The following is an 18,230-nucleotide window of genomic DNA, read 5'->3' as shown; positions in this document are numbered from 1 at the left end:
TTTTTACTGCTCTGTGACTTGTCATGTTAGGACATTACATTTGATTTAGAATGGATCACTTAGTACAGCTAAGTCAATACATAGCTGCCTAAATCAATTGCATTTCCAGGAAAAAAAAATTGAATGGCTATTGGTAAATGCTATGCTTTATATTTACCTCTGATGATACTGCACTTTGGCTTCAGTATTCAGTATTTTCAAATGAGAATGTTGGTCCTTCATAGCCAATATAGTTTCTTTCAGTATCAGGACTATTCTCACAAGTGTCCACTGCTACTACATGTTCTGCTTTATTAGGAGTCATCAAATGCTCACCAGTCAAAGTTGATTTGCTCATTGCCCAATCTTCTTCTTGAATGCTGATTTCTGAGCAAAAATTCCCTGATATGTCTGTTACTAGGGGACAACTAAGCATATCCTTTGTATCACAGAAATTGTCACCATACTTCATAGCAGGAGATTTGTAGGCTTCAAGGGACATCTTTGCAGTTGCAGTTATAACGGTTTGCATAGTTGGAACATTCAGAGAGGAATGACTGCTATATTTATAAGCATATTCTTCACTATAATGAGGATAGTTAGCATTGGCTTGACATAACCCATAGCTAATTCTTTCTCCATAACTAGTTTCTCCTAAGGACTGTTTCATCCCCTGATGCTCATGGACACTGAGTGAAGTTGCATGACACTGAAGCCCACTCAGCAAGAGGTGATCAGTGTCCATTGGAATATCCATTACATCTTTGTGAAATGTAGGACATAAACTGGAATTGACATAACCAGGAAATGCACACTCATAACCACAACTTGATTTAGATGTGTAGATTTGGGAGGTTGGATAGTTCTGGAGTGGTGATGCTATATCCCCTTGAAAATTGGTTGCATCGTAAGTAATGTGGTACGTCTCTGAATTTGGAAATAAATGAGACTGAGCAAGGAATGGTATGCTGGCATCTGTGAAAATGCTGAATTTTTCTGGTCCTTCTTCGTATGATAGAGGATGGATGTAGGGAAAGTGATTACCATTCTCACTGTATGCTGTTCCTGTCTAAAGAGAATATTAACACAAGCAATTAGTGGACATACAGACACACACACACACAACTTTTTACGAAATAGAATTGTTGTCTATTGTTTAAATTATTTTTCCAGTATTTTTATCAAGATGTTTAGATTATATATCAGACTTTAAGATGGTGGTGCTCCTGGAACTTCCACAATACATGTAATTTTTTTTTATCACAAGAATAAACGTTGTGTAGCTCTTTATCTCTGTTCAAAGAACTATCAGAAAACAATGTCTAATGATGCCTTCCATTTAAAGGACTCCAGTCAAGACAGGAGGGTTAAATTTAGTTATGAGTAATTAACATTTACAAGCAGACTCAGCAAACATTTCGGTCACTTTGTCAATCTCTTCCATAACAATGAGATATATTGTATTTCTATTTGAATCACAGAAATTATTTTTAAATTTATATTGATATTAATTCCACCCCATTCTAAGGGGCAAAATGTCACTCTGTTAAGTCCTGACTTTTGATGAATATTTACAACATGTATCTGTGGGGTGGACTATGAAGAAATCCACATTAGTCAGAACTGAGATACAGAAATTAACAAATTATTGTATTGTACAAGTGAGGACTCCATTGACAAATGCATGTGTGACTATAAATTTAGTTATCACAATGATCTGATAATGATTTTAATTTCATTCAGGGTCAGAAATAGTAACTGACTACTCAATTTCATGTATATTATAGCAGCCTAAGCCTTAATAACTTCACCTGCTGACCTTACCATTTGCTCTGCCATAATATTTGATACTGTTTGTTATATATGTTGTAATTAAGTCTGCCAATAATAGTGAAGTATTGATAAAGCCTGACCTATCTGGAAAATGACATAATATAGGTGTGATATGGCTATTATGGATGCTATTGTATAATTAACAGTACAATAAAATATAGTCAGTTAATTCCATACTACCCTCTCAATACAGGCACAAGTACTTAGCATGTAGTCTACATTCTCAGTTCCATAAACTATGGTAAATATTAGGATACAGCTCATTTATATTACTTATTTTTAGTGGAGCAAAGAGAAACTCAAAACTCAGCCTGTTTTTGCAAAATGATTTTATATTAATCCATGTTATGGGTCATATTTGAAGAATTAAAATTCTGAATTCATTATGGCTCAATGAATATAAATGAATGTTCACATTATTTATGATATTTCACATCAACATTTCTGATGATATTGCAGACCCAGTTACCTTAAACTCAAGAAACCGTTTCTTTGGGGACGTGTGAGATGATGTTTGCTTTTTAAGAGCACTTCTTCTGATCTCAGTTTCTGATTTACTTTCTGGTTTAGGGTGGTCATGAATTCCCTTCGCCTGAAATAATATGGACACAGGAACAGAACAGAGCATTAAAAAGCTGATGTATGTTAATTATCTGTATTAATAGATAGCAGGTTTCCTGGGGTTACTGCAAGAATGGTTCCTAACTTCACCTGTAAAGATTGGTGACTTGAACCTGAATCTTTGGCATGGTCCTAGTCTTCAGTGCACATATGAACATTTTTCTTATGTGGAGAATATATATAAAATATGGAAGCATCCCAGAAATTTCATGCACTAGTAAAGTCTAAAACTTGGGTATGAGTCAGAAAAAGTCCAATATAATTGATTTCAGGCCCAGTGATTTTTCAGATTTGTACAACATGGTCCACTGCAAAATGGTCCACTGCATTCTATCCTAGCACACTGTAAGAACCTGGTCCATATCTTTAGTCATTCATTTTGTTGTGTGAACTATTGGTGTAAGCACCAATGTTAAGTTTTTCATGAAAACACATCTGTATCTCCTTCCTTGTTTTAAAACCTTGAACAATGGCTTAAAAACAAGTCTGATATGCAATATATTGAACAGCCAGTTAAGTATCTAGGTCTGCAGGCTAACAAAAGTTGTGTGTATCACTGAGTGCAATACATTTATTTTATTCAGATAGAAATAAATATTATCAAATAAGGGAAATGAGTGCCTTTCCAGCTTCTATTAAGTTATACACCATAAAATTGTTTTTTTTAATTATAAGAAATCTATAGAGATAGCCTTCTTGGCATTTTGTATTTTACCTGGAAAAATATTGCCTTGCCTTCATGTCTCCAAAAGTTAGTTACTGGATAGCCACTATGTCCTCGGCAAGCAGTTAGTTCAAGAGCTGAGCTGCAGTTAGGACAATGCTTTTCTGCAAGATAGATAACTACATTGGAAATATGTAAGATTGAAGACGTCTATGTACTGAGATAGACGTACTGTATAAAAAAACAATGTGCAATATATATGTGCAATACATTTTAATTTCACAACCATGGGAATTATAAACCGACACCTTTTCAGAGATTTTTCTGTGGGGAAACAATGTGGTTTCATGTGTACTTTTTCCACCTGCAGTAGAATCTTCAGTTACAGGAATGACATTGATAAACCATTCCAGGAATGTCAAACACATTGCTTTGTAAAAGCCGTTCAGGTACCGTAAGGCTCCCTTCTTGCAAAAAGTTTCACCTCTCCACAGTTATAAGTGACATACAAATACCTGTTATAAATAAATATCTGGCATATATGCATATGCATATGTATAAATAGATTAATGAATGACTTGGAGATTCTATTTTTAAGCAGTAAGAGCTGAGTGAAACAATACTAAATTTCAAAATCTGGGGAGGGAGAAAGATTTCTCTTTTGCTTGAACTTTTCGCTAGAGCGGAAGGTCCCCAACGGCTACAAGGATGGCTGTTGCATGGCTCCCTTGCCCCACCACCCGATTCTCACTTTGTTGCTTTTGTCGAGCCTTATCACAAATAGCAGGTCGAAGTTGCAGCTTTGTCCCGTCAGGCAAGATGCAGTTTCTGGCACACACCACCACACCAAGGCAGGATTTCTTGAGGATCTGGCAATTGTGGTTGTTGGTGTTTCGCATGGCCCAACCGCTAAGATGCCTTTGTGCGTTTTTATCTTCAGTGGCATAGATAAATCGCAAATACCCATCGGGCCACTCCTGGAAAGAATCAAAGTGTTTGGGCTCCTGCATAGGAGACAAACACATAAGTTGAAGGGGGAAAAGAAGAAATAGATGTAGAATTTATCTATATATACTACTAAAACTCTTGTTCCCATAATCTTTAACTGGACAGGCAATAATTTTTGAACCAAGTACTTCAAATGGGCTGAAAAGCCCAAAATCTGGGACGCATGATTCCTGTGGAATTGAAATTGAGCAAATTTTATAAAACATTATATGACATAATACAAAACATTTCCTTTTATTTTACTGGGCCTAACAATTCAACATGGGCTATTTCCAACGCAGATGCATCTCTGAATGTATCCAGACTTTCCCAGGGAAGGCAGCACATTAGAAGATCTGTCATGGTTGAAGGCGTTAAGAAATGTGATGAAGAAATAGCTCTGAGAGGCTGACCCAACGGGTCTAGTGTATTATATGAGCAGGATTGAAAGTAGTCAATTCTCTTTAAAAAAAAACACAACCCAAAAAACAGGAATTATGGAAACCAGCTTGTGTGTGTGTGTGTGTGTGTGTGTGTGTGTGTGCATCAATACATGCAGTTCATTAATTTACTACACATTCTGATTCCATTCAAATGAAATGCTAAAAACTAACTCTCATTAATAAATACAACTCCTATATTTAATTGATAACATGCTACAGTATGTCCAAACAAATAAACCCTGCTGTGAATCTGATAAGACAATGGTCAGGTATCAGCAACATTCTGACTCCCAACTCAATCCTATTTTTCCTTAGTCTGATATGTTGTGGAGTCCTAGTCACAATGCATTAATAACAAATACAGTGGCTGGGTTCCCTGCTTTGGTGTGGTGCTGGACGCATCCAAAAGCCTCTTCTATGCCATTCCTCTTTAGAAACTCCTCTGATACTGAGTTGAAGCACTCACCATCCCCCCTCCCTTAAATGAATACGAAACGATAAGGTACAACAGCGAGATACAGAGAATATATAACTTTGTCCTCCTTATTTCGAATCTTTGATCTGCCTTTGTTGTGTCTGTCCAAAAACGCCACCAAATGTTGGGACCTGATTTGTGAGTCTGTCAATCAGCATAGGTTCTGTCGGCTCCTCTGGCTTTGTGGCTGTCTCTTTTCAGCAGATTAGATGTTTTCCTAATGAGAAGAACACCCTGCCTGGGCATCTCCTAGGTTAAAGAAATACGGACTAAAAAAAATAGAGGAACAGCTCAGAGAAGCAAGAGGCTCATCAGCATACCCAAATTCTGTCCTGCTTCTCTTGCCTCGGAGAAAGTTTACTATAGTTGGGAGGCATGCGGTGTTTCACTGTGCAGAAAGGGCTTTGCAATTAATTCACAAAACCAATCTAACGGCTCCACACCTTCTTTCCAAATCTCCCTCTGCCCTTTACCTGGGGTAGCTTGGGATCGTTGATGTCCCAGGTTAACTTCATTCCAAAGGAACAGATGTAGTTAGATTCATCAAAAGGTGCCTTTGACATTTTCACCATGAATCTAGAAGAACCTCCTTATTAAAAAAAAAAAAGATATTAGGTGCTTCTCTTGTTCCATCATTTGGAGATAAGGTTTCATTTCAGATTGTTAAAAAGCTCAGTAATATTCTTTCTGGTCATGAGATTTTTTCCTGAATCATACAGTTAGGACTGTTTAAAAACATTGGACAAGTTCTTTGCACTAACAAATAACATTTTGTACCGGTCATATAAATCTATAGAAATGAAAACGGTCACATAGTTTTTCCTTAAGCACAAGTGCACAACAGTTGCTCATGAACATAGTTTAGTGCTGCACATCAAGTTGGTGTTTACTCATACATCCAGTTTATAATGTAAATTCATATAACAATAATTTATGTATATATTTTAATGTATATACATACTGGAAGTTATGGCAACACATGTGCACACACATACATATACACATGTACAGTTTTATGCATGGTCAAACTAGGTCAGGTATAATGTGTGAAACTATCCTGCAGGCTATAATATTACAGTCCATAAGAATGAATTCATGTGTCAAATATATGCACACATTATATATTGTCTGGAACAATGGCTGAAAAAATTAGTGGCTAATTTGCCTTGAGGCCGTAATTATATTATAATTCAAATTTCCATATATATATGATTGAACAATTGTTCATTGGTTTTAATATATATAATAAATGGATTATGACTGAACAATTGTTCATTTGTTTTAAAATCTACCTGTAGCAAACTTAGATCTCTTTTCCTCAGTAATAGTTACCAGTTAGCTAAGAAAGAATTGCTGTCACCTGCATATATAACTAAAGGTAAAGCATAGGCAATGAAATCTGAGAGAACAGTAGCTTTCTTAAATATAGGTAGTGAATTCATGACTAATGCGAAATTTGAACTGGCTTCCATTTTTGCACTACAGCAATTTCTCTGAAATACAGATTAGTATGAGGACATAGGATTCAGATGAATCAGACTCATATCTGTACTCAGTCAACAATTTACAATTTCTCAGCAAAATCTATGCCAGAACTATGAGGATAAAATAGAGGGAGGAACAAGGAAGAGAAATGAAAGCCTGTGCAGGCAAACCACCTTCAAAACTTTAAAAGGAAGACAGGAAGAAAACATAACTAGCCAGTTTGGTCTAGTGGTTAAGGCACCAGGCTAGAAACAGGAGAATCTGAGTTCTAGTCCTACTTTGGGCATGAAAGCCAGCTGGATGACTTTGGGCAGTCATGCTCTCTCAATCCCACTCACCTCTTCTCCTTGTTGTGGGGAAAATAGGAGAATGAAAGAGTAATAGATATGTTCACCACCGTAAGTTATTTATAAAAAATAATGAAAGCTGGATAAATAAAAATAAATAGCAGCAGCTCAGTTTTTTACAGTATGTGTAGAAGTGAGTGGGTGTATGTGAGAAAGGAGCAATAAAATATTTAGAAAAAACTTTTCCAAAAGACCTGTTAGTATATATAAATGCTTCTTGGGAATAATTAACATAAGAGAATTTCTTCTTAATAAGCATGCATAGATTTTCACAGTCAGGTATAACTTTGTGAACTTGCCTTGAAGTTCTGCACGTTGTTGTCCACTTACCCTTTCATAAATGCCTTGCCTCTGTCCGCTGCCAGCAGTGCTGAAATCCGCCGGAGACTGCACTTTCCTTCCTGAGCTTGGCTTCAAATCTGTTCATACTAGCAAGGGCATCTTTTTTGTCCTCAACTTTCACCCTCCCACATACCTTTCTCTGCTGTGTTGAAAGCACGTCAGTGGCAGCTCCTCCCTGATTTATTCCACAAGTTTTCAAGCACTAAGTACTGCTGATCTACAAACCAGTCAGCTAGAGCTATGTCATCTGAGAGAGAAGTCATGATCCTGAGACGAAGTACATTTCTTTCATGTATTTAGAGTGTGAAGGCCCCAAAAGGAACATAAAGCATTTTCATTGTGATCCACAAACAGTTTGACCCTTTCTACTTGGGCTTAATTATTGGTTGTTCCAGACCTCCTTTACACCTTGAAAACTTGAAGACAGCCCACAACTGCTTACAACTGAACATCTCAGATGTGTTGGGTTATCATTATCTCCAATGAGCAAAGTCATTAGAAAGCAAGGCAAGTTGAGTATGCTATGGATAATACAACATATGGATCTATAATTTAAGGGTGCTTGACTGGGAAAAGAACAAGGAAATGGCCTGCAAGAACTTAAATATATTCCTAATTTCAGTGTGTGTATATGTAAAAATGAGCGTCATATTGACTTTAATGGAACTTAACTCACAATCCTTTATAATAGTTTTGGGGCCTACCTGTTTTTTAAAAAATAAATTCCCAAGAAATATAAAATGTTTATAGATCCTCAAATACAGCATCTACTTAATGATACAGTAAAAGGGACTTTAATGAACAAGTTCCTCCAAAACATGTCCCTCCCCTCTCTCTCTCACACACACCGCAAATACATAGGGTGTATATGTTAATATGTGGAGGTTTTAATTTTTGTTTATAAGAAGCATTCAGAAAGCTTCAGAAATATAAATACAGACTTGGATAACTTGATAAGAGGTAGATTATCTTCTTAATCTTTAATCATTACCGACTTTCCCAGGAGTGTCAAAACACTGGAAAGTGTTGGATACAAAGTATTAACCTCTTAAGTAAACCTTACTGACTATATTACATTGTCTGTTTGGTAAGCCTGGCAATTTTAGAATGGGATTAAGAGCATCGTAATCTTTAAATTTGAGATAATCAGTAAAACAGCAGATACAGAATTGTACCCTCCTCAGGAAGAAGAAATTGCCAGTTCTAAAAATAAGGGTGGGATATCTAAATTATATTAGATCAAATTATGTAAAGCATTTTAGGCAAACCTAACTAGAATTATGAGAGCCAGTTTGGTGTAGTGGTTAAGACAACTGGCTAGAAACCAGGAGACTGTGATTTCTACTCCCTCCTTAGGCATAAAGTGAGCTGGACGACCTTGGGCCAGTCACTTTCTCTCAACCTTAGGAAAGAGGCAATGGCAAATCACTTCCGAAAAAACTTGCCAAAAAAAGTGCAGGGACTTATCCAGGCAGTCTCTGAGAATTGGACATGATTGAATGGAAGAAAAAAAATAGAATCTTAAACCTTCATACCTAGCTAGCATTCTTTACACGAACCAGAGCTGAGGTCTTCAACAGTCTGAAGGAAATAAGATGAGTGTAATATTCCTATGCAATTAATGACATGAAAGATTTGTAGCCTTGGCTGCTATACAATTTTAATGGTTTGAGTCAATTTAAAATCCTCTCCTCCCTCCCTCCTACATATCTTAAATCTGAGAGTCCAATGTTCAAAATCCAGTTCAACTAAAAAGTTTGGACATGATCAAATGATAGCTTTAGACAATCATAATCTTGTAAAACTGGACAGAATTCCTAAAACGATAGGGGGGGAGGGAGTAATCACAAATGCAATACAAAACACCAACATAGTGCTTCCTCACTTGCAGTTTTCATCAGACCAGATCATCTTGGCAATCCCTTTGTTCTCCTTTGATCACACAGTGCTGGCCTTATCTCAGATGTTTTTGCTCCTTCTGTTCCCAAAAAGAATGACTTTTCCTGGTTTAAGTCCAAAGGATCTCACTGCAACCAGAAACCACTATGCACTTCTGGGCAGATGAGGTCAGACGATCTGTTGAAGAGGCATGATTTGACCTGTGACAGTCACAGGCAGAGGAGGGAGAATACCAGTCATGGCATTGGCCAAACAATGACTAATTATTGTCCTGAAAATATTAGCCTCCAGTCTATGAGGACAAGGTGTTTGCTTCCAAAACATCACTAACACAGGCCACAAGCCATACTGCACAATCCAGCTAATGGCACTTATTCTTCTACTCAGAGCCAATTTTGTGCAGTGGTTAAAGGCATCAGGCTAGAAACCAGGAGACTGTGAGTTCTAGTCCTGCCTTAGGCACAAAACCAGCTGGGTGTCTTTGGACTTGTCATTCTTTCTCAGCCTGAAGAGAGGCAATGGCAAACACCTTCTGAAAATTGTCACCGTGAATGAAGATAAAGGCACCCAAAACAAAATTCACTGCTAGTGTGGATGTTGGGTGGCATCTGTAACTGCTACTGAGAAAAAATCACAAAGTGTAGCTTCATAGTAGCCAGCCAATGAGCAGTAGAGCCATTAGTGTTTCTGAATCTGAAGTCCAGATTCAAATTACCACTATGTTGTAAGGCTTATTGAGTGAAAGGTTCCAACTGGCCCCTTCTCCTAAGCTATGACATGCATTCTGTAAACAAAACAGGCACATGCACAGCTTTTTCAAAGGCAGCAATAAATATAAGTAATAAATAAGAATACCAGACTGGGAGACCTAAAAACAATTTGTATCATTCTTATACACAAAAGCTGTCCTAAAAATGGAAGTGTGGCAATAATGGAAGTGTGGAATATTATTGTTCATTTAATTTGCAATACATCTTCTTTAAATCTGCAACAAACTATTCTGTTAATATTCCCATCACACTAATATGAGCAACACCCCTCTAATAATGAAACAAAAGGATCTTAACATATTGGAGAATGTTTGGTTGAGAACCCAGGCTTATTTGACTGAATCAGCATCTGTGATTTATCTGTGATTCAAGAGTGTTTTTACTTTTGGATATGTCATATATTTTTCCTGCAGCATTTTTCTTGCTGATTTGTATTCCTGTGTCCCACTAGTATCATCCAATGACTTCCTAAGCACACTTACTTAAGAAGCAATGGCTATCGAATCCAAAACTACAACTTTTTCCAAGGTACGCGCAATTGCATTTTAACTTGAGAGTAACTTCGCTGAATTTGTTGAATTGCTTTATTATAGCTGTGCCCTTTCTCTCCCTTTCCCCCCACAGGCTTCCCCCCACGGAAGCCTCTCCCCTTCTCCCTGTGGCCTTCTCGCTCCTTCGTTCTCCTCCCTTTCCCACCAAAACTTCCTCCCTTTTCAGTGTTTCTCAACCTTGACAATTTTAAGGCATGTGGACTTCAACTCCCAGAATTCCACAGCCAGCAATGCTGGCTGTGGAATTCTGGGAGCTGAAGTCCACATGCCTTAAAATTGTCAAGATTGAGAAATACTGCATATGCTCTCCTCTCTCCCCACCTCCGGGCGCGCCACTCTCTGGGGCTCAAGTAGGGCGTCGGTCGCTGCCCCAGTCTCAACTCCCCTCCATGCGGTCACCCACTGCCCGGCTGGCCATTGCACGCAGCGCTGCCGAGCCACCGCAGCTTCAAGGCCTGCGTGCTGCTCCCGGCTTTTAGCCGAGACTTCCAGCAAGCGCTGGTCAGCTGGAGCCGCGCGCGCCGAACCCTGGGCCTCAACAGAGCCCCGGCAACACGGCAGCTCCAGCCGACTGTCCTCCAGGCCTGTGCGGCGCTGCTGCCGCCCCTTCAGTTCACCCTCCCGCTACATTTCTAACCCGTATGGTACTTCACGGAGGTTGCAGCCTTCTCCTGCGCCCGAATAAACGGAGTTGCGCGGCAAGTGCTGCACTTCAGGATAAGTTCAGGCAAGGAGAACAGTGATTTACTCTTTTATTTGCAAATTCCAACCCACTACTTTGCAATTCAGGCGGCTTAGACGGCGGGGTTAGCCGTGCTGCCCAAGCGGCCAAATTCCCCTGTGACAAACAAGACCAGTTTTATGCTCCCAGATGCGTTTGAACTGCAATCCAGGATTTCTTGCTGGTTAGGAAATATGGGCGTTGTCGTCTCAACGCGCTTGGGGCGGACGCTATGCTGGAGAAGTAGGAAGGTATTTTGTACTTGGCGGCGTTTCGTCTTTGGTGGTACTACTGGTATTTTGGGGCTGGGATACTAAAGGAGTAATTAGTTAGAGATTGTTTTTCTGTTTCAAATTGGAACCATTCGAGGATTAGAGACGACTTTCTTACCTCGTTTAAGTGCTGTTTTTAGAGAAGCTGGTTAAGAACACTTTGGCCTTAGAGTATTCATATGACACGCCAAGAGCCTAGCACCATTTAAGGGTTCTTCAGTGTGGATTGGGCGTTTCTTGGAGGCCGTAGAAGAGGGTCACAGCAGCTTTGTTAGTTGATTATGCTTATGCAGGCAAAGTAGCAGAACAAGTCAAAAATTTTCCCTGCAGAAATCTGGAAAGAGTGATTCTAGTACTGCAAACTTAAATATTGTGATATCTAGAATACAGTACTGGTAGTCCTCGAGTTACAACCACAGTTGGGCCCCAAAGTTATGCTGCTAAGTGCAATATTTGTTAAATGAGTTTGCCCCATTTTACGACTTTTCTTGCCACGATTGTTAAGTGAATTATTGCATTTGCTAAGTTACTAACATGGTTGTTAAGAATCTGGCTTCCCCATTGACTTTGCTTGTCAGAAGGTTGCAAAAGCTGACGACATGACTCCGGGACACTGTAACTGTCATAAATATGAATCACTGGCCAAGCATCTGAATTTTGATCATGTGACCATGGGGATGCTGCAGTGGTCATAAATGTGAGAAAGGGTCATAAGTCGCTTTTTTCAGTGCCGTTGTAACTTTGAATGGTCATTAAATGAACTGTTGTAAGTCGAGGACTACTTTTAATATAGAATTATTATAAGTAGTATGTCTATTTCTTGCCTAGCTTTACTTTCAGTGGAATCAGTATTTTTATTCTTGGAGGGAAAAATTTGCACAGTCATTTATCAGTTAGAGGTGCTATGGTGCAGCCAGATTTGAGAACTCTTGCCCTAAAAGCAGTCTGTTTCAAAGTTGGCTCATTGGAACCCTGGAATTTCAGAAAAGATCCTGATTGTCAAAAAAGAAGCAGCCTTTTTGGACTGCCCAATACCAGTGCTTGCAGTGGTGGATATACTTATGCTGCTGGCCTGCCACAATTTTACAAAACATTATAAAATTGTGGCTTGTGTGGATTAGAAGTAAATTATTTCGAAGTTTTTGTTTTTGTTTTCATTTCTCTTGTTTAGGTATTATGCCATTTTGTTTTATATATTAGTGCTTGTAGAGTAGAATTTTGTCCTGCTGTATAAGGTGAAGAAAAGGTAGGATTTTTATTAAAAGGAAAAAGAAAAGTCTTCTCTACTATACTGATTTACATTACAGCTGGTAACTTTTGTGGAGGAGAGAGAATCAAATAATCTACTGAAAAATATCAGTCTCTGTTCAAAAGAGAGTTGACAATTATGATTGTATTATTATTTTTGCAATTTACTGATCATGTTAGCATATTGAGCTCTAGATATAATACATTTTATGCAGGGGTTCCCCAAGAGCTGAAAATTATTTCAACAGTTATTCCTGAGGAAAAAGTTTGAGAAAGTCTGGCATAAAGTTTTCTGGAAACCAGTCCAATTAATAGATTGTGTGAACAGAGAAAACTGGCTTGGGTAAGCCATGGTTAAGCATGGATAAGTACCTTTTAACTTAATGTAATCAGTTTGGATCAATTTATTATTTTGGAGTGAGTTTGGTAAATTCAGGAAGGATTCTCCTCCCATCTATTCCTAAATTAATTTATTAAGCATTGGCTGGATATTGCTAATTTTTATATGCATAGCAGTAAAGGTTTTTTCTACTTTCATAATCTAAAGGAGGAAGATATCAGAGAGGAAGAGGAAGAAATGGCAGACATAACTGAATATTATGTAAATATTAAATTTTCACTAAATTGTTAAATCATTTTAAATATAAAAGTATAAACTGTTTTAGAATCTTTTTTAGGATAACTATTTTAATATGGTCAGAATTATATTGACACAGATTTAAGAATTCAAAAACAATTTGATTCAATTGAGCTAACATGGTATCACAAGACAGAACCTCTTCTGCTATTCAGTGAAAACATTGTACACATTTATTTATTTTTTCTGGAAAAAAGAATGATAACAATATGATGGCAAAAACACAAGGGTTGCAAAAAAAATTCTCACCCTCTAATCACTTGCTAAAATTCTATGAATGTCAATTGTTAAACATTTCAAAGAAGTCTGAGTTTTTCTATAATTTTATCTTTGTGTTCATATTACTCTGAATAAACCACTTTCATTATTGAATCTTAGTGGAAGATTTTGCTGATATTTTTACATGTTACCTGGATTGTGCATGTTCATTTTTCTCCTGGCTTGAAAGAGTCCTCCAAAATAATTTAATCCTACCTTTTGAGTCTGTTACTTTATCCTAGAAATATGGCCACCCAGTCTGGATTGATAAATGTCTACTGAAAGTGAGGTATCCCTCTCATTAAGTCATATGTCCTCTGTATTCTGCTCTGGCAGAATGATCTTGAGATGATCTGGGGACTACCAAAATGAGGCTTTAGGCCTGTGGGATTCCCACCATTGCTATTAAATGCTGGTTTCCAGCTTTCAATTAAGATACCTTGTGCATGAATCTCTCCTATTTATGTATATTATGCCAGGCTTGCGATTAAGATAGTAGGCTAAGTTTGGGGAAATCCCAGTTCTAATCCATAATTAGCCATGGAAAGTCTCTGGATGACTTGAGGTTAATTGCCCTTTTTCAGCCCAGCCTACTGTACAGAGTTGCTATATGATAAAATGAACAAGAGTCTCCAAAATAGAGGCTTTGAAGGCTTGAAGAAAAAATGTAGTTTAAAATTTAATAGTAATAAAGTATAAAATTTTACTATAGCATATCACGCTGCTGGAATGAAGCAGATGTTATGTAAATTTGTCATACTTTTCATACATTTTCTAAGTAACGTTGTAACTGCCCAGAGTCACTCTGGATATTGAGAGGGATGGCATATAAATTTAATAAATAAAATAGTAATGATATTGGTATGTTTAGTGGATGAGTATAGCAGAAACAACTTTCCCCAAAAAACTCTATGGAAACTATTTTTAGAGGTTAGGGTTAGGGTTAGGTTACATTCATACAATTTTTGTTTTTTATGAGATAAATGAGATTTAATTCCAAGGGGGTATTGAAGTAGATCTGATACATGCAAATTAAATAATTGAAACTGATTTTTATGGGCCTAGCCCAGTGTTTCTCGACCTCGGCAACTTTAAGCTTTGTGGACCAATTCCATCATGCTGGCTGGGGAACTCTGGAAGCTTAAAGTTTATAAGACTGAGAAACACTGACCTAGCCTAATCATGTCTAAGGCTTTTTCCAGATATGTGAAACAACCATTCACGTTAGTCTCAAAATTACCAGATGTATAGTCCAACCCAATTAGAAGGGGTTGGTTTGGAGAAGCTTGATACACTGAATTGATAAGAGACATTTTGGAATAAAAGTCAGTAAAATTTAACACTTGCATGCTTTGATCCAGGCAGGTTCATGGCCTAGACTGGAGGCTAGAGGTCTTTTTATTCTTTACATTATTCTTTCAGGTGTAGTGAGAAAATTAAAAGCAAATTTGTGATAGATACATATACTAGAGTAAAAATTATTTATTAATAATTAAAGGATCATATTGAAGCTTGCTTTTATCTGTTTTGTTCTAGCTAGAATCATTGTTAAGTGATGCCTTCAAAGGGAAAGGATTTCAGAAAATAAGTGAAATGATACAAGAAAAAGACAAATATGTTCCTCAGAAGTGTAAGAAACCATTATTAAATCAACTTGACCAAGCTCTAAAAAAGGTAGGTAGGAAATTCTTAATTGCTGAACATTAAATCTGTTCAACTGTTTAGGCAGTCACAAATGTGAAATTATCTGCTTTAGGAATTGGACAAAAATGAATTTTGGAATGTTTCCCTACTGTTGAAATGCATTCAGCTGTACTGTAGAAGTGATCTTCAGGAAAATATAAATCTGCTTCTTCAGCAAGGATTGATACCAAAGATAAGTAACCTAGTACATTAATATCTTTGTTACTAATCAGTATCTAGCTTTTTACTTTCTTATCTACTTAATTTCCTTCTTCATAGTATGCAGTTTTTCCTAACATTCAGCCAAAATCTGCCTTTTTATAACTTCCAGGACCTGACATTTGAAAGAATGAAAAACAGGCTCATCTCAAATAAGATACTTCTTCATACGCTTAAGAAGAATATTACCAAACCCAAATCTCCCTTTGTAAATTAAATCCTTGTCCTTATTTGTATTTGTTTCAGTTTATCTGAATCCTTTTAAAGTATGTTGTCCAAAGCTAAATATAGTTCTCAAACTTGATCAGTGCAGAATACAATACAATACAACACATTGATTCACATGAGTTGGAAATGGAGCTTCTCTTGAAGCAGCCCAAATGCAATAACATTGATTCATATGTAGCCTATAAACAACTACAATTTCATATTCCTTTTCATAATGACCCCCTCCTGCCTTTTGGGGAAAGAAACAAATTTAACCAGATACAAGTGTGTATTGTGTAGATACATTGTGTAGCTGTGTGTTTCTTGACTGGGGCACAGAAAAAGTGCAAGGTGTTTACTTCCCAGTTCAGAACGAGGAACTTCATTAATGGTCTATAGAACTTGAAAATATAATTAGGGCTGTCTCAAGGTACTTTGCAGATTGAGAAGCATCAGAGGGAACTCTCCTTCTACCAAGTCAAACAGCAGACTACTGCGAGTTATTTGTTGGGGGCAAAAGATTTGAGAAATATCTTCTAGTGATAAAAGTACAACAGCAATAAATTAAATAACTTGTTGTCCTTTCAGGACATCCAACTTTTATATTGCCCAGTGGTAGGGTAGACCTTGTAAGTGGTGTGGTTGAAATATTTGCTTGTTTTCGTGCCCAACCTCCACCAAGTAGTAGTACTGAACCATAAGTTTTTGGCATGGTTTATTGACTGAACCATAATGAGCAGAAAATTTGTAGCACTAAGCCATGATAGTAAAGGCAAGGCACACAAATCACATTGTTACTTAGTGTGCTGGGCAAAGCCAGCAAATGAATGTGAGCTGGATGAGTGTCGTTGCAGTAAATCTATTTCCCCATGCATTTCAACAAAGAACACCAACAGTAACTATATAAGTTCTGCTAGAGAAAATTATCATTTTACTTATTGTTGAGCAAGCAAACGGTAATATTCACTGGTTCCAGTAAATATAATTCCTCTTTGTAACTGTATATTAAAATTTGGTGTGGAATTGGCTTTAGATGCTCATTTGATTTTTTCTTGCATGTATCTTCCTTTTTACATGGTTACTTGGTTTGAAAGGACAAGAGAATTTCTGAGCCTGATAGAAGTCAAAGAAAGCATATACTTGGTAAATCTTGTTGGGGACTTATGTGATACAACCTTGGTAAGCACATAGAAAGAACAACAAAACGGTTCCCTATTAATACTTTTCATTATAAAATGACTGACTTACAGATCTCTTTTTTTTTTTTTGACAGTCTTGCCAAAGTATGGGATTGAAAAGACTTTGGGGGTTCATTGATTTTTTTATGTGGTTCACTTAGGGAGCATGGCACAAATTCATCTTCCAGTATCACAGACGTAGCATGCTCCATACTCATTACCTGCTAAATATATTATATACCCCATCTGGCAAGTACTCTGGGAGTACTCACTAGAACATTGGGAGCAGTTGTCATTGATAAATATGTTGTCATAATGATGTAGGAACTGATTTCTCATCTTTTATCATGCAGTGAAGTCTCATTTTCACAGACTAATAGGGGGAAGGAGTATCAGTTGTCTCCCCAAACTTCTGAATTGAAGAGTGCATTATTGCAGCAACACAAATTGAATTATTTACATGATTATATACTGATAATATTAGTATACAGATTGCATAAAGTAACACAAGTGTTTGAAACTTCTGTACTCTTGCTAAATATCTTATATTGACTTTTAATATCTCCATTCTATCTCTTGTTCCTTCCCTTCTCTTCAACATCTTGCTTTTAGATTATTGGCAAAAGCAGCACTGAAGGTCAGTTACTAAATACTGTTATAATTACTGAACAGTCAAAGCGACATTCAGATTTTGTGACTGTAGTATATGCATATTGAGTTAAGTAGATGTACCTTTGAGTAAATATAGGAAGAGTATTTGTATATTTTATTGTTGGGTCTGCGTGAAAAGGTATTATGAGACTTTTTGAGGGGGAAAAACCATAAATAAGGCTGCAAACTTTATTAAGCTTAATCATTAAAATCCCAAAGCTAGTTAATTCCAGTGGCCCTGCTCTAGCTAATCAGTTAGATTATGAGGAGTCATGGGGCAATTTGTTGTTCCATATTATAATATTACATTAGACAGAAAGTATCTTCAAAAATTCAACCATGGATTTTTCTTCTTATAGCTTTACTTATTTCTTTTTATTTATTTATTTATTTATTTTTTATTTTTCCAAACTCTCCCCCATACATATACCGTGATATTTATCAGATATTAACATACATTCTTTTTACATTCTTATATATAAGATACTTTTAATGAAATAAATACATACACATGACTTTTGGTGTTGCTCGCCCATTTCCCCTTTCACTGCATCCCCACTTCTTCTTCTCTACCTTCTTTCTCCCTTCCTTCTCTTTCTTCCCTACTTCCCTCTTCTTCCTCTCCTCTCCTCTTCTCTTTCACCACTCTCTCCTCCAACCTTCCTACTTCCTTCTCCCCTCCTTTACTCTTTTCTCTCTCCTCTCCTTTCTTCCCTCTCATCCCTCTTCAGATACAATTCAGGGATAATGTCCGAGCAAC

General features: G+C 37.1%; 2 protein-coding genes across 2 annotated transcripts in view; one reads left to right on the top strand and one right to left on the bottom strand.

Annotated features, from left to right (window-relative positions):
• Positions 1–181: 181 nt before the first annotated feature.
• On the bottom strand, positions 182–5,565 carry GCM2 (glial cells missing transcription factor 2). Its single transcript, XM_015810826.2, has 5 exons — positions 5,476–5,565; positions 3,849–4,101; positions 3,149–3,261; positions 2,282–2,404; positions 182–1,048 (listed from the first exon to the last, which is right to left on the bottom strand). The coding sequence occupies exons 1-5, from the start codon at positions 5,563–5,565 to the stop codon at positions 182–184; spliced, it is 1,446 nt and encodes a 481-aa protein (XP_015666312.2).
• A 4,772-nt stretch (positions 5,566–10,337) lies between these two features.
• Positions 10,338–18,230, top strand: part of SYCP2L (synaptonemal complex protein 2 like) — a 14,227-nt gene continuing 6,334 nt past the window's right edge. Inside the window, exons 1-6 of the mRNA XM_015810825.1 lie at positions 10,338–10,373; positions 13,185–13,238; positions 15,069–15,206; positions 15,289–15,408; positions 16,716–16,820; positions 17,432–17,456. Coding sequence (XP_015666311.1) covers positions 10,338–10,373; positions 13,185–13,238; positions 15,069–15,206; positions 15,289–15,408; positions 16,716–16,820; positions 17,432–17,456 — 478 coding nt within the window. The remainder of the gene's footprint in view (positions 10,374–13,184; positions 13,239–15,068; positions 15,207–15,288; positions 15,409–16,715; positions 16,821–17,431; positions 17,457–18,230) is intronic.

Source organism: Protobothrops mucrosquamatus, unplaced genomic scaffold, assembly GCF_001527695.2.
Source record: "Protobothrops mucrosquamatus isolate PMUCROS unplaced genomic scaffold, P.Mucros_1.0 scaffold23, whole genome shotgun sequence".
NCBI lineage: Eukaryota > Metazoa > Chordata > Lepidosauria > Squamata > Viperidae > Protobothrops > Protobothrops mucrosquamatus.
This window is presented reverse-complemented; position numbering and strand designations above follow the sequence as displayed.

Coding starts and splice junctions, on each gene's coding strand:
- GCM2 (XM_015810826.2), bottom strand. CDS start 5,565: ATGTCAAAGGCACCTTTTGATGAATCTAACTACATCTGTTCCTTTGGA. Junction 2,405..3,148: donor GCAAGGCAATATTTTTCCAG/GTAAAATACAAA, acceptor ATATTATTTCAG/GCGAAGGGAATTCATGACCA. Junction 1,049..2,281: donor AACGGTTTCTTGAGTTTAAG/GTAACTGGGTCT, acceptor TATTCTCTTTAG/ACAGGAACAGCATACAGTGA.